The sequence below is a fragment of the Protopterus annectens genome, chromosome 14.part0 (genome assembly GCF_019279795.1).
Source record: "Protopterus annectens isolate FY-2018-M chromosome 14.part0, PAN1.0, whole genome shotgun sequence".
Lineage (NCBI taxonomy): Eukaryota > Metazoa > Chordata > Ceratodontiformes > Protopteridae > Protopterus > Protopterus annectens.
The window spans coordinates 830,318,313-830,343,204 of NC_056748.1; the positions used below are offsets into that span (position 1 = coordinate 830,318,313).

At 37.6% G+C, this 24,892-nt stretch overlaps 1 protein-coding gene across 2 annotated transcripts in view; it reads left to right on the plus strand.

The window, feature by feature from the left end:
* Nucleotides 1-10,878: 10,878 nt before the first annotated feature.
* LOC122789276 overlaps nucleotides 10,879-24,892 on the plus strand; it is a 389,942-nt gene continuing 375,928 nt past the window's right edge. For both annotated transcript variants that reach the window (XM_044056578.1, XM_044056579.1), the window contains exon 1: nucleotides 10,879-11,048. In XM_044056578.1, coding sequence (XP_043912513.1) covers nucleotides 11,046-11,048 — 3 coding nt within the window. In that variant the 5' untranslated portion in view covers nucleotides 10,879-11,045. The remainder of the gene's footprint in view (nucleotides 11,049-24,892) is intronic.

Here is a 24,892-nt window from a genome sequence, read left to right on the forward strand (position 1 = left end):
TCTAATATACACCAGTAATTGGTTGAAAATGGTTTTTGGTTATCTGCTGTATGTGTTTTATTATTTAATGGCTTTTATCATTTTAATTATGTGGATCTGATGAAGCACATTTTGTGTGAAAGCGCTAATCCTTTGTAATAAAGACTTTTAACATTAGTTATCAGCCTTGGTGGATGCCTGGTTTGTTCGTGATACATTTATACTTTATTTCTTACTGGGCAACTTTTGGCTTCCTTGGATACACTTTTTTATTCTTGTTATTAGATGTATTATAATAATCAATAATCAGATAAAGGAGATTTTAACAGTGTTGTCCCTCAGAGCTCAATTCTTTTCACTATTAATGACCAGCTCCAGGACCTGCCACAACTTGATGTTGTTCTTTATGTTAATGATATCTTACTCATTGAAAGTCATAAAACCCACAGCGTGCTCCAACATGATATCTTACTCATAGAAAGCCATAAAACCTGCAGCGTGCTCCAACATGGTATCTTACTCATTGAAAGTTACAAAACCCACAGCATGCTCCAACATGATATCTTACTCATTGAAATGTCATAAAACCTGCAGCGTGCTCCAACATGATATCTTACTCATTGAAATGTCATAAAACCTGCAGCGTGCTCCAACATGATATCTTACTCATTGAAAGTTACAAAACCCACAGCGTGCTCCAACATGATATCTTACTCATTGAAAGTCATAAAACCCACAGCGTGCTCCAACATGATATCTTACTCATTGAAAGTCATAAAACCCACAGGGTGCTCCAACATGATATCTTACTCATTGAAATGTCATAAAACCCACAGCGTGCTCCAACATGATATCTTACTCATTGAAAGTCATAAAACCCACAGCGTGCTCCAACATAAGCTCCAAAAAAGCTGTTATGGCTTGGCAAAGTGAGCTACTAATAACAAACTTGTTATTAACACCCCCCCAAAAAAAATGTATTTGCCACAGCTCAGAAACTTTCAAACTTGTCTCCTTTAGTACAAAAAGATAATCAAGGGAACTTAATTCCTAACATATCAGAATACAGTTACTTGGGGCTTTTACACATGATCTTTCCTTTAACTTTAAACTCCACAACATTATTAGCAAAGCAACTCCCACTTTGTTTTAAGATTTCTCATACCCTGTCTCCAGCTGCAAAAACAGCAATTGCTAGAAAGATTCTTCTTTTAAACCTGAATGCCGCCTACCTCTGATAACCTTTCAATGAATACTCTTACAATATTGAAAGAACTTAAGTAACTGAAAATAAGATTTGAAGATTTATTTTACTTGTTGACTCAAGTGCACATCATTGCAGCCTGCTAAAGGCCTTCATTTGGCTGCCTGTTTCCAACCGATCTACCTTCCAATTAGGCATCCTAGTGTTTAAAATCATAAAATGAGGTTACTGCCTACCACTAAAGAGAACTTGCCTTTAAAGAGCAAGCCTACTTCCTAAGATCATGAGGAAGGGCAGTTTACCCTTACCCAGTGTTGATTCAAAAGCATCAAAGGTGAGAGAGCCTTTTCTAGACTCTGACCAGCCACCTGGAATAGGCTTCCCAGTGAAATCCAAGTTCAACAAACCATAACATTTAAATCTAAGTTAAGGAAGCTCCTGCAAAAGACAGCCAACTGCAGCTGTTTTAAAGACAAGAGGTAACCACCATCATTCATTTGATAGTGCAATGCCTAAGTAAATACTGTATATAACACATTTCTACTGTTTAGCACAATAATTTTCAACAAACAGCAATTTCATTAACCTCAACTCATTTTGTTTTACAATCTCTGTGTCTGTATGTCTCTAAATACTATTCTATGCAATATATAATGAAATTGATAGCATGTTTAACTTGTTGTTATTACCCATTGCTGTTAGCTGGCAATCCATATAATGTATGATTTGAACATGTGGCCTGGCTCAAGGATAAAAAGAAAATACATACCAGCCCAACTGTCTGATAAATAAATGGAAAAAATAAATAAAATAAATAAATAAAATTTCAGTTCACAATAAACTGAAAAGACAAATGCTTGTGAAGATACTTAAATCATATCTGAGAATAATGCCTGTCTCCATTACCCTCCCACCCAAAAAAGATATACACTTTCTATTTATCCCAGATTGGGATGAATGTCAAGCCACATTCATATATTTCACTTGGCTGCTGTTAAACATATATGCATCATATCTCCTCAGCACTACTTCCAAAAGAGAGCCACCTTTTTTATTCCATTGTGATGTTAGGTTAGAATAAAACTGAATGGAGAAATAGAACACAGTACCATATTTCACCTTCTTATTCTTAGATATATGTAAATGGCATGCCTCCTTACTACCCCCTCCCCGCAAAGATAGCCAACTGTGTATGAGACTGATTGATTGTGATGAAAGTGAAAAAACAACAATCATAACAATCATAGTAATGTAGTCCAACCTGTTGGTCTTAAAGAGTACACTGCACCTAAACAAACTATAGTGACCGTCTGTGCACTTCTCTGAGGTTTGTGAGGAAAGTTAAACCAATAATGACCACAGAAGTGTTTGAGGAAAGTTAAGCAAATAATGACCATATCATTCCACAGCTTGCACACAGTCTGCACTGAGATTCTAAGCGTACCTTTGAGCAGGTTTTAGATGGGTGGGTAGGGATTTTAGGCTCTTGTCACCTGTACCCAAGGTACAAGGTTTGAGCCTGAGTGCCTCCTCTAGCCACTAGGTATAGTCACCTTGTGCATTTTACACACACACACACACACACACACACACACACACACACACACACACACACAGTACAATTTCAGCATATACATGTCCATGTCATAAGTGACACTTTGTTTCACCGTAGAGATGGTGCTGTCTCCTTACCTTGGTTTAAATCTTACCATTCCATTTGCACATTACAAATAATATTAAATCTAGGCAGGTTCCACAAAACTCACTAATAAAACTTATTTAACTCCAACTTACCCTGAATAATTATCAGTTTATAGCTTATTTTAGGGCACCATCATTGTATGTGTGATGGATTCCTAAAAGTACTCACTGAACTACCCTTAATGAAAAATGCCTTTGTGTTGGGAGAGTTCAGCTATCCTTCAATTAACTGCTATACTCACACATCAAAAGTTCAGAATGTTCAAAACCTCTTGGATCTACTAAATTACAGTCCCCTATAAATAACTAACTAGCTTCAAGGAGACAGAACATTCTGGGCCTGGTCCTCACCAACACAAACCTTAAGTGCACCATGACTATTGTATCGCCTTCTGTGGTCATTTCAGACCACAAATTACTAACCTTCTGTTTTAAAGTTGCAAACTCCACTACTGTAAACAATTCTGAATTTAAAGACTTAAACATACAAACCTACTTAAATTCTATAATAAGTTCCATGAGTTTAACTACAATTTCAACAGCTCCCAATGCAGGTTCAGTTGCCATTTATGTAACTGAGTTCTACTCCCTATATAAGATCCCAAGGTAGAATATAATGGGGAATTTAAAAATTAACCATTTTGGTGGTTCACCAGTATAAATAAGCTCTTTAAGAAAAAGGAAAAAAAAACAATATTCCAAAGCCCTATACAAAGTCAGAAGCTATCCATATTAAAACCTCTGTCATAAAGATCAGTAAAGTGGTGACAACAACCATCAGGAAGGTGAAAGCTAAACATAAACTGAAACTAACATCAGGCGTCAAGGAGAACTACATATCCTTCTTTTATTACACCTAGCAATGATCTGAACTAATCCTAAATGGCATTACCAACATAGACCATAATGATATAGCTCACTCACTTGTAGACAGATTTTGTGCTAACTTTACCCTATAAATAATCTTTGAAATTATGCAAATGTCTGAATCCCATATACTCCGTAAGATCATCATGGAACTGGTCTTGACTATGAGGTCAAAAACTGAAAATACCTATTCCATGGAATCAGACAACTTATCTGGATGCCTAATGAACAGTGTCAAATGCATCCTTTTTGAACCCCTCCTCCATTTGTTTAACTCATGCCTAGCCAGAGGATATGTCTTTGAGGTTTTTAAAACAGCTGTTGTAATGCCCCTTCACAAACAGGGTCTTACCACAGACCTCAGGAATTATAGACCCATTAGCTTATCTAAAAACAGTTTGTAAGACCATGGAATGTATTATCTCTGACATAGATATTCAAAACGTCTTACAACTAGACCTGCAGCAGTTTGATTTTGTCAAGGATAGGTCTTGTCTATTATTAAAGTTCTTCAAAAAGGTCACAGAGGCAGTAGATACAGATCATTCAGTACATACAGAATATCTGGATCTGGCCAAGGCCTTTGACACTATACCCCACACTGGCATTGTAAATAACCTAAAATACCTTGAGATTGACCCTTACATAGTTAGATGAATTGTGAATTGGATAAAAGACAGAACCTACATAATTAAGGTGGCAGGTGCCACTTCAGAAAGTAAAACACTAATCATAAGAGTACCCTAAGGCTCATTGCTGAGATCCCTAAATCCTAATTTATAAATATACTTTTCTGACCTCCATATGATAATCCTTTGGTTATGTTTAACCAAATTTTCTATTAGCTGTAAGCTGGGTTTTATCATTCATTCCCTTCCAGATATAAAATTGTTACCACAAGAGCTAATACTTTTAAACCAGTGCCATACAGAAAAAGGGCTTAAACTGAATGCTAAAAAGTGCAGTGTTGTCAAATTTGGTAGACACCTCTTATCTATCTACAGCTTACAGTATAGACAGTACCCTATTCAAAATCAACACCATAGTCAGGGATCATGGCAGCTAAATTAACAGCTCCCTCTTTTTTGACTACTATGTAGTAACAGTACTCATTAAATCCTTCTAGCTAGCCTAACTAATGTCTAAAGGCATCGCATCCAGGTAAAAAGAAGTTATTATCCATCTCTACTCAGTTCTTGTTAGACCAATTATACCACGCAAAGCCCATTTTGGCATGTACCTATTTAGACATATTATGCAACTAGAAAGGCTCCAAAGGTTCCTAACTTAAAAGATTACTGATCTAAAAACATTTAGCTACCACAACAGGTTTGGAGCTGTATGCCTATACTCTGTGTCTTATAGGGTCCTATGAAGAAACCTATGATGTTCTTCGTGTTTCACTGTTGCAGTCACCACATTTGGGTTATCTCTGCCAGAGTAGCCCTCGGCTGGCCCGAATACTAGAGGCTTAGTATTTCTGCGTCAGTTGCTGTCGCTTCAGGACTGACGTCAGGTCGTCAGTAGTATAAAGTAAGGCAGCCAATGCCATTACATCAGTCTTTCTTGCCACGGAGCCTGAAGCAGAAGCAGTTCGCATGAGTGCCGGTCGGCCGCTACCTGAGTTTCATCTTCTGAATTGAAGCTGAAGTCTTCTAAAGCTATGTAACCCTGTTGGGGATCCTTTTTTCTTACACTAACCGATGTCAGAAAAAGTTAACAATTGTCTCGCCTGTGGAAAGCAAATACCACACTGAGACTTTCATTCTTACTGCGTCACTTGCTTAGGCCCAGACCACGATGTCCCCTGCTGTCACTTTTGTGCTTTGTTCAACGCCAGAACTATACATCGTCGGGCCCTTATTGTAGCTAGATATTTTTACTTACAGCCCTTGAATTCTGATATTGCTTTGGTAAGCCATCTGACAGCAGATTGTCCGAAAAAACATAAAGATAAAGACAGAGACAGACCGCACAGGTCCAAACCTACCAACGACACTTCCATTAAGCTAGTCGTCATTTCTCCGGTCCTTAGTGAGGCGCTTCATGTCTCCACACAGAAGACGCTCTAGCTGAGAATCGAATGGGTATAAAAAGGCAAATATAAAGAACCAGTATGTTCAGTTAGTATAAAGTCTTAAAGCTAAACACAGCAGATTGTGATCTGTAAAATATATTGAAACCATATATGGTGTATCCTCAATTTTCAAAAATGCAATTATATGGTACCCAGTTCTGAAAAATATCTTTGTCCACCCAATATAAAGGTGATGTAGCTTTATAGGTCTACTTCTGTTTATCAAAAGCTTGTTCTTTCGAATAACAGAAATATGACCCCATTTACGCGAAAGTGCGCTTAAGCAAAAGTGCACTTTCACGAATTCTGGTTCACCGAACTGGAAAAAAAAACAAAAGCAACACTGCATCAGTGAAGCATGCTACATTGTGGATAAGGAAATATAGGTTTATAGGTTCATTGGTAGGTACTAGGCTATTGGCCCTAGAACCTATATAAGCCTAGCCAAACAGTACCCTGGCTTTTGCCACCCAAGAAAATTATTTTCCTGTGCCCCTGTCAAGCAGAGCCACAGAAGTGATCCCTGGGGTGAATTTCCTATCTCCCATCCAATCATCAAGATTTTTCTTGAAGAGTTCTAATGAGGAGCTTTGTTTGATATAGATAGGTAGTTTGTTCCAGAGTATGGGAAGTCTCTGAGACAGGAATCTATCCCTTCAGCATGTTCTGTTTATTGTGGTGACAAGGTTTAGGTCCCTAGAGCATGTAGCTCAGAGGGACTGGGATTTCTTTACATGGAGCATGTCCAACAGCTCTGGGTTTGACATAGCTTTGTATGTTAGGCAGAGATCACCTCTGAGTAGGCGATATGTGACAGAGTAAAGCTGGAGGTTTTTGAGATGGTCTGCATAGGGCATCTGTTTGAGGCCAGTAATCCTCTTTGTGAGGTATTTCTGTGGCCTTACCAGTTGTTGTAGATGTCTTGTGAGGTACATACCAAAAGGGGCATTGTACTCTATAATGGGTCTAATGAGTGATGAGTAGAGAGGAATAATGACCTCTTTTTTCCTGGATGAGAAACCTTTTGTGATGAGGTGTGCCACATAGAAGGATTTCCTGACTACTGTGGCGATGTGATTATCAAAGAAGAGACTACTGTCCACCTGTGTCCCAAGGTCTCTTATCACACTTTCAGTGTTAAGTAGACTGCTGCCTATGTGGTAGTTCATGGGTACAGAGTTTTTACCAAAAGGGATGACAATGCACTTTTTGGCATTGAGCTTGAGGTCATGGCTTTGACATCAGGCATCTGTCTCAGTGAGGCCCTTTTGTAGGATGTCCACATCGTTAGGAGATTTGATTATGGCTCCTAGTTTGCAGTCATCTGTGAACTTTGTTAGCCAAAGACCTTCTGTGTTAGCCTGTACTTCAGAGAAGTAGATACCAAACAGGAGAGGACCTAGGACTGAACCCTGTGGTACTCCACTTGTCACTGGTCTGAAGTTGGATTTAGAGTCTGCTACTTTCACAGTGTGGGTTCGGTCAGTGAGCCAGTTGGCAATCCATCTTGTGACATAGGGATTTATACTTAGTTTAGTGTGTTTGTCTATAATTCCAGAGTGGGGGATTGTGTCGAAAGTCTTGGCGAGATCTAGATAGGCTGTGTGTACCACCTTACCCTCATCTACAGCTTTGGTGACCGCTTCAAAGAAGTCTATCAGGTTTAGGAGACATGATCTGCCTTTTACAAACCTGAACTGGGCAGGGTCCAGAGTTTGGAGATTACCAATGTCATTGTTTATAAGTTCCATGATGATACACTCCATAGCCTTGCAGACCAGGCACATCAGGCTAATCGGGCGGTAGTTCACGTGGCGGGTCCCCCTTTGTGGAGTGGGATAACTGTTGCTGTGTGCCATTCAGTGGGCACAAAGCCTGAGGTGAGGCTATGATTGAACATGGTACTTAGGTGGGGTGCCAATTCATTCTGTAGTTCATGTAGAACTCAGCCTGGGATGTTGTCATGTCCCTTGGATGCTGTGTTCTTGGCTTTGGAGAGTGTGTTTTTTACCTGTGCAGCCTTGATTACAGGTACTTTGCATTCTTCCTGTATAGAGATGGGCCCTTTAGGGGATGAGAGAGGGGTAAAGTTATCAGTGTACCTATCTGCCAGAATGTTGGCAATATCAGTTGGTTCTGTATATGAAGTCCATTTGGTTTGGATAGCAGCTTAGGAACTGTGTTTGAGTGCATCCAGTGTTTTCTGTATATTTAGTGCCATTGTGCTGTAACTCAGAGCAGATCTGAGTGTTGCCATTGAGATTCTTGACATAGCTATAGAATGTTTTGTGCTTGTCTTTAGAATCAGTGGGGATTTTGTTTCCGTACCTAGCTTTGGAGGATTTTATGAGGGATCTCAGCTTCTTACTGAGGCTGACCATGGAGTTCCTCCAATCATGGGATTTTACTCTTTTTTGCAACAGTTTCTTTCTTCTGTTGTAGAGTTTGTTTATAGCAGGGGACCACCAGATTGGCTTCCTTTTTTTGGAGGATAGCATCTTGGTTCTGTTAGGGATTGCATGATCTATGCACTCGTGTAAGTGCCCTAGGGCAGATAGCCTAGTATGAACCTATGAACCTATACCCCGGGTATCACTTCTGTGTCACTGTTAGACAGAGGCACAGTATACTAACCTCGAAAAAGGGCATAGCAAAATTCATTTAAAATGGGTGGCAAAAGCCAAACACACTCTGGCTAGGCTTATAAATGCCCTAGGGCAGATAGCCTAGTATGACCCTATGAACCTATGAACCTAAAGTGCAATTGTATAGGATTCAACAGTCGTATCTCTATTGTCCGTCAGCATGGGTGTCGTGAAGTTTGCCACTTCTGTCTTAAGAAGCGAGAAGTTGGATTTGGAGAAATTTTTTACAGTGGTTTCCCTAATGGGGGTGGGGCTGGGATGTGGATGTCTAGGGTGATTTGCTTGTGGTCGGAACTGACCAATGAAGAACTGACCTCTGGTGTGGAACACCGGTTGCCCGTGTTGGTAATGACCAGGTCTAGGATACTGCTGCCCCTGGTGGGGGTGTGGATAAGTTGATCCAAGGCATTGGAATTTATGAATTCCAGAAAACGTTGAACACAAGAGTTGGTACATGAGTAGTTTTCCCAGTTAATGGTGGGGTAGTTGAAATCGCTCATTATTAGGGTGTTAGGTTGTACCCCAATATTTTCCAGTGTATCAAGAAATGAGGAGTGGGAATCTTGTGGCATAGTGAGGGATCTGTTACAAGCTATAATTTGCATTGTGGTCTTCCCCAGAGTTACTTGCACTTGGATAATCTCAGATGCATTATGCTGAGCAACTAGCCTAGAGGTGTGGGTATCCTTAATGCATATGGACACGCCTCCGCCTTTAGTGCTTCAGTCCAAGTTAGGTGGCCGAAAGGTGTGGTATGAATTATAGCCTGGTAATGCCTGTTTCTCCACTGTAGTGTGATCTCAGAGTTAGAATATATAAGTAGTGGGGGTGTGGGGGGTGCAGGGTGGCTTGCCCCCCAAAAAACTGCTTTTGTAGTGTTGTTTTTATGTTTGTTTTTATTTCCGGTACTGTGAACCAGTATTCGCGAAAGTACAGTTTTGGTTAAGTGCACTTTCGCATAAATGGGGTTGTACTTCTGTTATTCAATAGAATGAGCTTTCAGTAAACAGAAGTAGACCAAGCTTTGGGTTTACTTCTGTTTATTGAAAGCTCGTCATTATTTTGAATAACAGAAGTAAGACCCTATTTACGTGAAAGTGCATGTAACCGAAAGTGCACTTTCGCAAATACAAGTTCACTGAACTGGAAAAAAACAAAAACAACACTGGATCAGCAAAGCACACTACAGTGAGGATAAGGAAATATACCTGTTTCTCCACTGTAGTTTGATCTTGGAGTTAGTATATATAAGTAGCGGGGGTGTGGGGGGTGCAGGAGGGCTTGCCCCCCTGCAAAACTGCTTTTGTAGTGTTTTTTTTTTTTATTTCCGGTTCAGTGAACCGGTATTTGCGAAAGTGCACTTTTACATAAATGAGGTCATACTTCTGTTATTCAAAGGTACAAGCTTTCGATAAACAGAAGTAGACCCAACTTTACATATAATTTATCTCTGAGTGTGCACATGTAATTAAAAATTGCATATAAAGTAGTTTGTACTAGTGGCATAGAGGGACAAAGCACTGACTACAGCCTAGGTGACTGAAGTTCAACCAGCACCACAGCTGCTCGATGACACATGCCCAGGTTGTGCTGTGGTTCCAATGAAAAAGCTGCACCATAGAACTGGAAGCTTGTTATGCAGCTGGGGGGAGTCCCTGTAGGCATATGTGACAGAGTATAAATGATGAATGCTCTCATTGCCAGGATGCCAGAAACAGCCCAAAGCATGATCATGGCTGCCTGGTAACAGCCCCTTGGTGGCTTGGCAATTGGCAGGCACAGAGACAAAAATGATACAACACAAATGGTATCTGAACTACTGCTAGCTTTGTTAATCAGTTCTACATAGTGATGCTCTACCAACGTATATTTAATCTGGTAAAAGAAATAATTTCTTAGTTCCTTATAGTTTGTTCTCCTTACATTGTTTCATCCATGTGACACTGGCTGATGTTTCTGGACCTTTAGAATTTTGTAATGCTTTTTCAGTGTTTCAAATTCAAACAAAACAAAAGCAAACAGAATAAAATATATGAATGCAGTATCAGTTTTTGACAGAGGCAAATGTGAGTTTTTATCATACTGTTCTGCTTTATGGAAATGAATGCCTGCCTTTAGGGTATGTGCATTGTCTGTAATCTGAACCTATGTAATACACAGTCTGCTTCTGTTAATGCAAAATATTTACTGCACACGTATATGGCAGCAGAGCCGGTATGCTGCGTTAATATATGCCATTACCAGTAATAACACAAAGGAATGTTCTTTCTAAATTGCTATCAGTTCCTCATTACAGGTGTACTTTGCTCGGACATTGACAGGGTGTGCTAATCTCTAATACTGGCAACATGCCACTCTTTGTTTAAACACAGCAGAAAACTTTATTTGGTTTCAGTTTGCTTCCTGTTTTGGAAGACTACCTTGGGTAAAAACATTTCAAAAAGGGTAGTTTGCATTTGGAATAGTTAATGGAATAATATATTGTATTCTTGGGACCCTCTGTTAATTCTGAAGTATAACATAAAATGAGGACTTATTTATTATTATTGATAAGCCAGGAACTGCTATAAACATGGTAAGTCCACCATTTGCTTTTACTGCGTTAGTTTTGTCAACTTGCTATCATGAAGTCAAAATATACTGAGACTTTCATAATCTTGTTTACATATATAAAAACAGCATTGACTTCTGCAAACAGTGTTGCGGCAGAGATTTTTTCAGTAGTTGGTCTTCCCTTCATACTGTTAAATATAAAATCCATTTAAGGTTTTAGGCTGGCATGTATTTGTTAATGCTCTAAGTAATGTTTTTTTTTTTTAATGTAGTGCCTAAGCAACTTCAGCAATAGTATGTATATTTACATTTTAGTATTGCAGTTGAAGCATAAATGTGCACAAACAAAAAAAAAAGAGAAAATTGATCATAGCATTAAAAGTTAGCTGCAAACACACAGTTAATGATCCATATTCATTAATCATAAACCCGTCAATTATTCTTTTATGATGAAGCAAATACATGCAAAATCAAATGACAGAATTCCCTTCAGAAAAATGGTAGTGTGAGATTTTCACTTCTGTGCACATGTTTTAAAAATCACAACACAACCTCCAGCTAAGGGGCTTTTATTTTTCCTCAATTTCCTATTATTGTAATTGATAGAGGTATGTCTTGTGTCACTTTATGTAACAGATACAAGGTGCTTGGACAAGACTCTCACAGATAATAGAACTACATTGTGCATACAAAATAGCAATGGTTATCATCTTCTTTATTATTTTACAGTCCATCTTTTATTTTTTTCTCCTATTATCTTTTGATTTTATGCCAACATCCCTTGTGTTCATATTTATTTTTATATGTGATTTATTTATACTGTTTGATAACTGTGAGTGTCCTGTCGACTTTGCACCAATTTTAAAGAATGCTGACTAACAAAAATGCTGTGTTGAATACATTTTTTTTTTAAAAAAAAGTCTGACTGCTTGTGTAGCAATCAGAAAAGGCAATAAATGGAAGAGCAGCAAATATATTAGTAACCACTAAGCAACCTATCTGCATAATCTGCATATAACTTTAATATAAAGGTATTAAGTCATAATCTGAGACTTAGAGATATGTGTGCAGATAATTCTGGTGGAGAATTTCATACTGGAAGGGTTGAGTTATTTAGCTACTAGATAGCATTAAATGTAATGATGCTTATGAGAGTAAAAAATTGGCTTGTTGTATGAAATGCACTGAAAACAATTTTAAATTATGGGAGTAAATAACAGCTTTGGAAGTAGGTAACGTAGGAGTGTAAAGGCTTGACTCAGTGAAGACATGTGCAAAAGGGGAATAAGGGCTTGGGCAGGGAAACCAACAAACATATAGTGCTCAAATAATCAGAAACAAATATAATTACATCCTTTGAAGTAAGAAATGGTAAGTGCTTAGTGATTAATGTTACATCATATTTACAAATACGGGTAATGCAGAAGTGAGTTTTCCTATATGCTCGACCCTCTTCATCCCTGGCATGTGTTTTTTTTTTCTCTTCATAAATCAGTAAACCAGTGAATGGAATCCAAGGACCCTCTTTAGTCATGATACTGGTCAGAGACAGATAATAGTACGCATTTATATAGTACTAGCTTTGCAGCAGCTGTACATGAACATTTACATACAATTAAGTACATCTGTGACTGCAGTGTAGAAGTTCAAACATTTAGTCCAGAAATCTTCTGTAGACCTGCCCATCTGCTCCATTGTACAAAAAAAGCTAAGGACCAATTTCAGTATTCAACTATTCTGGCAATGGAGCCTGCATAACAGGTACTGAAAATGTACTCCATGCAGGGGCAGTGCTTTTAGAAAATCACTCTGTTCTCCATTCAACTCTTAAGATTTGTCCTTTTTACTGTAACGTTTCCTATATTTATCATTGCACACACCCGTTTTGTATCAAAACATTTGTAAATGTAAACTTCATTGAATGAGATGCACACTAAGAGAAGATCGCTCCTTATTCTTCTGTAACAAAATAGCTTTACTTTAAATGGTACAGAGAGCAAGAGAGAGAGAGAGAGAATTATTTTCAGTGTCCTTTTGAGATGTATTTCAAAGTACCATCAGTAAGCATGTATGCATGTAAACTTATGCTAGGGTACCGAAGTTCTTACAGCTACAAGAAATGGCACTGCAATGAGTTTTGTCTAGAACTAAAATACGATTGATATTTCGGGGACAACAACAAACAATATGCATAGTGCTGTTGAAAAAAAGAATGAAGGAAAACATGGGTGTAAAGTTATGTTTCTGATATATGTTTTGATATTTAAATTTCTGGGAGAGAGCTGATTACAGATGAAATAAACCCATGAAGAAAATTGAATAAATGGGAGTGTCGACATCTGATCAGCTGATGTGATATTATGATTATATATTTATGTACCCATGTTTGACAGACTAAGATCCACCAGCAAGCTAGCAGTATTTATAAACAGTAAGGACTGGTTTGGTACAAGTTGATTTTACAGTTAATTCCGTGTGTGAGGCAAGGAGAAGTGGTGTGACAGTATACTGAAACAATCATAGAGACAATCTGGTTGCTCTTAAGATTTGTAATGATGTGCGTGCGTGCGTGTGTGTGTGTGTGTGTGTGTGTGTGTGTGTGTGTGTGTGTGTGTGTGGCTGTCAAGAAGAGGAGGAGGAGGACTCAAGCTGAGAATGTAATTTGAAGAGTTCGTATATATGCAGTGTGACTGCGAAGGATAGTTAAGGATACATCTGTGCAGATGGTGTTGAGGAGTTGTCACGGTAAATGTTTAAAGTAACTGGGCTGTGTGACTGGAAGCCTGGCAGTCTTATGAACATGGATTTAAAAAACATCTGCATTGTGCTTGTTTGAGTTATATCTTCTAAGTTGTTTTGCAGATCTACACCTAATTCTTCAACCTTGCATCCCGAATTCCTCTGAGCTCACTACATGTCACTGACTTGCTTCCTCCTCCCCCTCATCCGTCCTTTTATTTACTGTTTATAACTCAGTTCATGTCATAAGGTGTTCGATACATCACACTCTGGGGGCATGCTCCTTGCATTTCCGTGTAACTTTATTATAATCGAGTGGGTGCATATTTGATGTGCCTCCTCATTTTGTTCAAGATTTCTTGTTTTTGAATGTGCCTTGCTTCATTTAACTTATATAGTGGCTGTCTCTGGAATGGGAGTACTTTATTTCATTGATAACTACTACTAGGATGAAAATAACTCACAGAAATGTAATTCCAGCCTTCATTGTTCTGTTTTACATCACAGTTACTGAGACAGTTTACAAGTTCTTACACAAAGATTAATACATTTTTACAAGATTTAATGAACCACATTTCCACACCATCAGTTCTTGTTTTAGTGAGGAGAATGGATGATACACTTCAACACATTCTCCTTATTTGATTCTGGATTTCAATTTTGTCTCGTTTCTTACAAGTGACTGACTGTCTGTTTACAAGTTGGGCTTTTAAAACAAATAATGAACTCCAATTCTAACAACTGCGTGCACAACTTGTTACCTCAGTATTCCTTCTGGCCTATGAGGACAACATACAATGTTGTATAACTCTGGCAAGAGCTCTCCACAGAGCTCCAAATCTTTAAAATACAGCAGTGTTTGACATAAAACTGTGACTTAAATGTTATTTTTGGGCTGTGTACTGAATCAGGTGTACCTGTTTAATATTTTCTTACAGAAATGCAAACCACTGATGTATACATTCAACACACTTACATTCCAGCATAGTTAAAATGCATCTTGTAAACAATTAGAGGCATGTTTTACTAGTATGTACTGTCTGCATCTCAAACATAGCAGCAGTAATTATGAAGAATGCTTTATTTTATTTATTTTATTTCCACCTTTAGTAGGAATGGTGCTGGAATATGTGATGATGTGGAAAGACAATGGGCCAGATTCCAAAAGACCTGCTGTCAGTGTAACTGACTTGCTTCAGTGTAAGGCCTATCTATAAACAGGCTTATACCATGGGTCGAATTCCAAAAGACCTGCTGTCAGCCTGCTCTTAGTGTAAGTGGACACATACACTGAGAGGAAGTATTTTGGAATTGTGGCCAGTAACAGTGCTACATGCGGACTTCAAACATATACATTAAGCACCATTATAATGTATGGGCTATAACCTTCTGCAAAGCCTGATAACCGTTATAAGTACCTTCATAGCTGTTTGCTTGTCATAAGTACTCTTCTGGCTTAGAATGTAGGCTACCAGTATGGTAGATGGTTTCCAGTCCCCTATACTGCCTGTCCAAACAAAATGTTATTTGATTTTAATCATGGCCATAGTACAGAGAGCTAGAACAGGTGAACAAATAATCTATTTACTGAGGTATAACTGTGTATGGAAGTATGCACATGTGTCCTTGTCCTGTTCACTTGTGCATCCATGTGGATTTGTTAGAATTACAATATCTTTACAATATAAGAAGAAAGTCAAATTAGTATCGATTTACATTGCTAATGCATTTGGATACAGATAGTTAAGGACATGGTTTGGCTATCAGTTTAATGTGATGTACTACTAATAAACAGAGGTAACTAAGAGATGTTTCCAATTGCAATAAAATTACTTTATAATTAAAATAAAATTACTTGACACTGAACATGGCCAGATATGTTGCTATTCCTGTATCTGAAATGTAACATAGAGGGTTAAGGCTGGGAGCTATAGTTCCTATGGTATAGGACTTAACTCCCACAACACTGATTTACTTAGATTTACTTATATGAGACCTTGCCCTCAGGTCACCCCTGAAAAGGGACTGTGTGCTCTGTGGGCCTACCTGGTTAACAAGTCAGTATTATTACTTTTATTGTTACTATTATTATTACTATTAGTTGTAGTAGTAACAGCATTTGATAACACATATAATTCTTACAAAGAATGAAAACAGAAATTATTTTTCCCTCGTTTCAATGCTGTCTAACATTGGCAGTTGTAATTTTAAGGTTCTTGGTATGCTGGGGTAAAGACATTTGTATAGTTGACACAAAGAACCAGGCACACTGATTTACAGTTCTAAAAAAATTGATATCCTATTTTCACGCAATGAAATCAAAATCTGGCAAATATACCCATGATTTTTAAGTGTAATTTCTAGTTATTGTGATTTAATTATAATTTTCTAGTATATACACAGACACACAGGCTCACCCCCCCCCACACACACAGATATATATATATATATATATATATATATATATATAGAGAGAGAGAGAGAGAGATATGTACATTTTCTCTGTCTCTCTCTTTCTGTATATATAAATATATAAATAAATATATATATATATATATATATATATATATATATATATATATATATATATATATATATAGAGATATATATATATATATATATATATCTCTCTCTCTCTCTGTATATATATACCCCAGGATTCAATAAAGCCTACACTAAGTGTACACTGTTCTGAGTAAACAGACAATGCAACCATAACTCATACCTTCTTCCTCCTAATTTTAGTTTTCCTACTGATTTTCTTCCCACTTTAAATATACTGACAGGGATTCATAAAGGTTACCACAAAACTGTAGACTACATGTACACTTAAGTGTAATCTTTTTTAGTGACTAGAAAGCACAAAAAAATGTGGTGGGGATGTTCTTGAATAAATATCATGTACACTTTGTGTAGGCATTATTGATTCTGGCCCATAGATAAAGATATAGATAAATGAGTGGACTAGAGATGGTCAAACAAATGGAAAGTTGACCATAAAATCATTGACCACATAAGGTTGACATGTTGGTACTTATGTGCTGAGAAACGTCTTCAGTGCATGCAAAATTAATTAAAAAAATCAAAAAATGTTTTTTGCAGAGGCCAAACCCCCCCTCCCCCCCACACACACACACCTTGCACTCCCCCTACCAACTCCAAGATTGCACAAAATCAGGGAAAGGTATATTCCCCAACAGCGATAATTATGCAGTCTTGCACACCTGTTGACCACTACTTTATCTCTCAGCCAAAGAAAATTGACCGTATCTTGTACTCCCATATGTTTACACACAGATCTTCCTAGAAGTGATAACCACCATATTGGTAAAATGCATTCTGAAACCCATATCATGCATGCAGGCAAAAAAAAAAAAAAGCTGAAAAGCACATCTACCTTAAAATCCATTTTCTAATTCTTAGCTGACTTACTTATAGAATATAAAAATACATTGTTATATATTAATATAAATACTTCCTCAGTCATATGGCACTTTTCTTATGCTGCTATTTACTGTATGTGGTTGTTGGTTGTGATAAGCCTTTCTTTGAAATTCACACCTGTCTTATAATTCCTTATTTGTAAAGTCACTTCTTTCCTTGCCAGTTTAGTTTGTTTGTGAAGTAAGAATCAAAAGCACCAAAGGCTTAGCAGATTACTTGAAACAAACAATTTACTGAGTTAGCGCTTTCGGAAACAAACTGTGTTTTTCCTTCTTCAGACAAGGTACTACCATTTTGCAGGGCTTATAAATAACACATACAATGCCAATTAACTGATTATTAAAACTAATTGAATAGTTTTAAAGTGACAGATACAATTCAGTAGATTTTACCAAGCCAAAGGAATACACCTTAGGCAAATACACTTAAGTCACAGAATCCTAACTAACAATTCAACCAACATGTAAGAAAAATGATGCTGTGTATAAATGTTAAAAAACACTTACTAAAATTGTTGTTAAACAAATCCAATAAAAAATACTTATTAGACCATTAAAAACAAATCTTCCATGGCACTAATACTTTAACTAAACTGAAGGCTCACATGTAAAGTCAGTAAAACTATTATCTGTTTAAAGCCAACTTCTTTAGAAAACATTTTATAGAGACCATTTCGTTTAAACCTGGGGTAAATAAGCAGCAGTAGAAATTTGCCATTTGAGTTCATCAATTTCCATTAATCTGCCAAGGCCCTCCTCTAATGTCTGTATTAATGGACTTAGCGTGGTTTGGAAAATCCATGTCCTAGCCAAAGCATTGTTTGTATCCCATATGATTAATGGACTTGTTTGATCCATGTCCTGCGGCCAAGGCACCCATATGATTAATGGACTTGTTTGATCCATGTCCTGCGGCCACGAACATATGTTTTGTTTTATTTTAAGCAGGCACGTTATAGTACAAATTTGAGTGTATATGCATCAATTGTTTTAAGTTTTTAAACATTGAATGTACTATGATTACATTTTTCATGTATTTTCTAATATTGTTTTTATATGGATTGTATTTCTTTAAGAGCAGTACCATGGGGATTTAGGTTTATGTCTTCCGACAAGTTTAGTATTTAAGTCACCTCCTGTTAGATTTAGTGTTGAGTAACAACTTTATGTGGCTTGAGGGAGAGATTCTTCTTGCAAAAAGGGGTGGCGATGGGATCCCCTGTGGTGGCAGTTTTGCCAACTGCATAATGGCTCATTGGGAGACCACCTTCCTCTTTAAAACGGCTGTGTTTAAAGAAAACATAGCATGGTACACAAGGTACCAAGATGATATGTTCATTTTGTGGAAAGGGGAAAAGACGTGTTCAAGAATTTATTGAATTGATTTCAGCTTCAACTAATTTTTGGGAGTTTACATTCAACCTACAAAATGAATGTATTAATTTTCTTGACATTAGTCTGCATAAGGATGTGGGTAGAAAAAGATTTAAAAGTACCATCTATAGGAAGCCCACTTATTCCAACTGTTTCCTTCATTTTTCTAGCTGCCACCCCTACCACCAAAAGAGAGCAGTGGTTAAGGGGCAGTTAGTCAGGGCTGCCCGAATGATCTCCGATGAGGGAGATTTCACGGATGAATGTTCTAAGCTTGAACGTATGTTTCTTAAGAGAGGATACCCTCTGAGCCTAGTTTCTGGTATCTCCACCGAGGTCATTACTAAAAGGCAGATTGGCTATTTTACACCCCTTTTAGGTACAACTCAAGCTTTGGCTGAGGACTTCTCTCCCATTCACCAGAGGGTTGTTTCTTTATGTAATGCCAAAGACTGCCACCACATAAGTTTTGTTGTTACTTACAACCTTAACCACTCTTTTATTAGACAAACTCTTTATAAGAACTGGGCCCTCATTATGGAGGACCCCTCCCTATTTAAACTTTTTGGTAATAAACCCAAGATTACCTTTAGAAGGGGGCAGAACTTGAAACAGTTGCTGCAATATTCCAGTAACCCACACCCCAATACTAGTAAAGGCATGGTTAAATGCGGGAGGTGTCAACAGTGTAGGTACCTGAACACGAATCACCATTTTGAAATAAGGGAGAGGGTATATAAACCTAATGGTAAATTTTCGTGTGAATCTAAGGGAGTGGTTTATTGTGCCAAGTGCCAGGCCTGTAAAGCTTTCTATATCGGGAAGACTGAAAGAAAGCTCAGGACACGCATTTATGAGCACATTTATGCTGTTAACAAAAGGGATACAAACAATGCTTTGGCTAGGCACATCGCAGATTTTCCAGACCACGCTTTTAAAGTTCTCTGTGTTAAAACAAATTAATACAGACATTAGAGGAGGGCCTTGGCAGATTAATCTGGAAATTGATGAACTCAAATGGCAAATTTCTACTGCTGCTTATTTACCCCCAGGTTTAAATGAAATGGTCTCTATAAAATGTTTTCTAAAGAAGTTGGCTTTAAACAGATAATAGTTTTACTGACTTTACATGTGAGCCTTCAGTTTAGTTAAAGTATTAGTGCCATGGAAGATTTGTTTTTAATGGTCTAATAAGTATTTTTTATTGGATTTGTTTAACAACAATTTTAGTAAGTGTTTTTTAACATTTATACACAGCATCATTTTTCTTACATGTTGGTTGAATTGTTAGTTAGGATTCTGTGACTTAAGTGTATTTGCCTAAGGTGTATTCCTTTGGCTTGGTAAAATCTACTGAATTGTATCTGTCACTTTAAAACTATTCAATTAGTTTTAATAATCAGTTAATTGGCATTGTATGTGTTATTTATAAGCTCTGCAAAATGGTAGTACCTTGTCTGAAGAAGGAAAAACACAGTTTGTTTCCGAAAGCGCTAACTCAATAAATTGTTTGTTTCAAGTAATCTGCTAAGCCTTTGGTGCTTTTGATTCTTAGTTTGTGTGTTTGTCTTTTTGTGTAGTTGTTGTTTGTGAAGTAACACTGACACTTGCATACTGTAGTATTTTAAAGTACAGCAAGCAAACTGACTTACAGTAAGATACTAATCACCATGTAAAGTAATTTAGAGTCAGGACATGAATGCCTCAGCTTCCAAGTATAACACTGATGTTATTTCTCTAATGCAAGACATAAAGCTATGAATCTTAGTCCTACAGTAGAAATTATCTGCTATGAGCCTGAGTTGTCTCTGAATAAAAAAAGTGTTTTACCTTTAATAGAAGAGACTTGCACAGTTTATTGGATAAAATGGCAGATGCTATTTACTTATTTGACATGTACAAGTATACCACATATGCCTGTAAGAATAGATTTAAAATTACACCTTCAGTTTAAATTAATTAGGTTTACAATTCCTATTGATAACACAAATAGCTACTTTCCTTTTCCAAAAATAAAAACAAAAAAATATTGCTCCATGAGGCTATTTCAGATGGCAAATTTCTGCTTTTAGCAAATGTGGAACCATTCCTTGGGGCTCTTATTCCCATTTTACTGGAGTGCCATCCTTCCATGGTGCCTCTTCATATGGACTTACTATGAGTAACTACATCTCCGTTAATCAAGATGCAATTAAATGAACTTACCACACATAAAATCCTGGGAGGTCAGAACTAAAAATGGTACACTCCCTAGGTTGTAAAACACAAAAAAATATATTTGGGTGAAGCCATCCTCCAGTGTGTGTGAAAGCTCTCTATACCCCCTGAACTGTATAATTCTAACTGTGATGTCACAAAATTTGGAGAAAAGAAAGAAAAAAATTATGCTCACCTTCTTATTTTCCCCAGCATTAACAGTAATTGAGCAAATTGTATAAATAAAATAAATCAATAAACCTTCCATTTATGATGCAGTGAGTGTTGCTTAGCAAACTCTACGGTTGCACAGCTATGTGGAGAAGAGAAAACACCTAAAAAGGTAGAATAACAGGCTTATTCACCTACAGTCTCATGGAAGTGCCAACCGTATTAAAAAATTCCAGGAATAGTAATTCTGATGATCAGGGGCATTGCATTTTATCAGTTACCCCTTGCTGAATGATACAACTTCCCTTTTGAATGTATAATTTCCATTTTCATTAAAACTTTACAGCATGAGCCAAATGCAATACAACCTTTAACTGTCATACATTTACCATACTGCAAAATGGAAAACCTTCCTTGCCAACTGGCACAGTAGCTTTGACATACATTCACTCCATTCATTCATTCAGTTTATTGCAAAATGGAAATCCTTCTGTGGGTTTCTGCCAAATGCCACATTACCTTCAACATTCACACATTCACCACACTGCAAAGTGTAATTCATCCTATGGTTTTCTGCCAAATTCCATAGTACTTTCAACCATCATACAGATACAGTCGCCATATTGCTGCTGTTTCAGGTTGTAGACAGTGGTCTATCCCTTCCATCTTGATGGAGAGGGTCTAGCTGACCAAGAACCACTCCACACTTTTGCCTTCCAAGACCAATGTTATATCACAATAGGGTAGGATAGTAGCTCACTCTTCCCACCAAACACATCCTAGGTATTGTCATCCTACCCTTCCTATTATTCCTAATGAAAATACAGAGGCCCATGTCTGTGAACATGCACACCATCCACCATCCTAGACATTGTCATCCTACCCTTCCTATTATTCCTAATGAAAATACAGAGGCCCATGTTTGTGAATATGCACATCATCCACCATCCTAGGCATTGTCATCCTACCCTTCCTATTATTCCTAGTGAAATACTGAGGCCCATGTTTGTGAACATGCACCGATCCACCATGTGCTGATGGAGTTTCTTAGCCTTTAATTATGGGTAACTGACCGCAAAGCCCCAAATGCTCACTTGACTTCCCAGGAGTTTCCTTACCTTTTCCCCCAACACTTCTCTGCTGTTGGTGAATTGCTTCTAGGTATCCCAGCATTACTTACTTGATAAGTGTTAACTCTCCCTTATCTCAGGATGGGTCTTCCTAATATTTAGGTCCGTACCTCTCATCCTGCAGACATGAAAATAGGAACAAAAGCCCTTGAAAAGTAAATACAGCCAGTCAAAAATCTGGACATCTAATTAATGTAAAAAGATGAATACCAAATACCACATAACTCCTGCTTCTTTCAGTAGGAAAATGGGATACTACTCAGAAACAGATTTTTGAAAACAGAGTGTCAAAAATTATGGAAAAATTAAGCACATTATCAAAGAGACAGTATAAAATTTGTATACTTTAATGAACTGCATTGCAAAATTCTACCACACAAGGTCATTTTATTTTTTGCTTCAGAACAACGGAGATGTAAAATGTATGTCCTCCCTCTCTGTATTATTGGTGCCACTAGTATGCTGGTCATGTAGTATGATTTTCTGTGTACCAGAGAGTTTCAACAATCATGTGTGATGAGGGAAATACAGAAAATTATGCGATGGGGTGAATGAAGCCTGAAGTGGGATCATGTTTCCAAAAACAGGAACATCATGTGCGGGGCTAATTCAGTTCTGAAAATATGAACGTTTGTCTAAAATAGGGATAGATGAGAGGTCTGTTTAGGTTTGAAAAACTCAGGTTGATGATTTTATGTTTTTCCTAGACTCATCTGTAAAGCAGTTACTAGTTCTTACTACTGTATGTAGTACTTGTGTCCACCACTACTTACACCACAGAAACCCTAAACATGTTAATAGCTTCAAAGAGGCAGCTGTACCCACCAGGAAGAAGTAGAGAACTAACTCAAAAATCAAGCCACCCTGGTGGAATCACAACATCAATAGGCTGTATAACAAAAGAAAGAAAATCATGGCAAAATTATGAAGTGCAGAACCTAGCAGAATAAAAGCACAGTCATCAAACTAAACAAACATCTCAGAGGACAAATAAAGTCTACCAAAGCCAAATTTGAGGTAAATGTGGCTTCCCAGGCCATGGACAACCACAAGGCTTTGTTTAACTATGTCTGCAACCACAAAGGCAATACACAATTGTGTGCTGAGCTTATTGTGCCAATTATACTGATATACCAAAAATGCAAGAAATGGTAATGAACGTAAACTGTAGGCAAAATAACAAAAAACAAATGCAGAGTAGTCCAAAGAGCAATCCAAAACACTTTATTCACCGTAGCACAAAAAAACTGTTGGTTAAGCGCTTTCATCACAAAGTGACATCATCAGAACCAAGAACAGTAAAAAGGAAATCCTTTTATGTATATATGTTTATATATGATTAACCTTAACTCCCCAACCAGAATTAATAAACCCAATAACAAAGAATCCATTCTAGACTGGATTCCAATAAATAATCACCAACAACTCTATAATGTAGGGACCCTCCCTGACAATGTAAGTGACCATTCTCTCACTTACATAATCAGGCAAAGGTCGAGCTCACACAACCCAACCATATATAAAACAATAAGAAGCAACAGAAACTTTAACCCCAATAACTTCCAAGCTGAACTAAAAGAATGTGATTGGTCACCTATAAAATACCTCCCACTTGACGAAACAACAAACTACTTTAACTCAAAATTCTTAACAATCCTCAACCACCATGCATCGAGCTCACACAACCCAACCATATATAAAACAGTAAGAGGCAACAGAATCTTTAACCCCAATAACTTCCAAGCTGAACTAAAAGAATGTGATTGGTCACCTATAAAATACCTCCCACTTGACGAAGCAGCAAACTATTTTAACTCAAAATTCTTAACAAACCTCAACCACCATGCATCAAAGCGTTCTATCAAAATTAAATCTAAACCCACCCCATGGCTTACAAAGAAAACCAGGCAGAAAATTCAACAGAGAAATAAAGTTTGGGCACTATGGAGAACAACTAAAAACCCCATAGACCAACAACAATTCAGGCAAAAAAGAAATGAGACTAAGAAAGCTATACTCGAAGATAAAAAAAAAAATTTACTTCCACCTCCAACAGACCAACCAAAGTAATCCACAAAAGTTGTGGGCTAGCATAAACAGACTACTTCAACCAGGCCACTCCGCAACACCACCCCCTATAGGATCAAATTCCAACAATCCAAAGCAAACTGCTAATGCTTTTAATACCTTCTTCACTGAGACCATCCAAACACTTGCTAATCAACTACCAGCCGATAGCTCTGACTTCCAACCAATACTACTAACTCTCTCCCAACTCTAAACCTGCAACCTGTCCCAACTTCCCTCATCTGCAACCTCTTAAGTAAACTAAGACTTACTAACCCCTCAGCTGACAAGCTACCTGCTGAATATTTAAAAGGCAGCCAAAGTCATAGCTTATCCTGTATCATTGCTGATAAATAGAACCATACAAGAAAGCACTATTCCCACTATCTGGAAAATCTCCTACATTATCCCCCTACACAAGGGTGGAAACTCCAGAAAATATTCTAACTATCGTCCCATAGCACTACTTTCCCCATTAGCTAAAATAATGGAAAAGTGCATCCACAGACAGTTACTAGACCACCTACTCCAGAACAATTTACTGGCCAAATCTCAACATGGCTTCAGGCCTTTCCACAGTACAACAACTGCACTTCTATCATTCACTGACAGCATCAATAAAAACCGTAATAACAATCTTCTCTCTTCAGCACTTTCATCGACCTTTCAAAAGCATTCGACATGGTCAACCACAACTTACTTCTCAATATTCTAAAATCCTTCTCTCTGGACACAAAGACTATAAA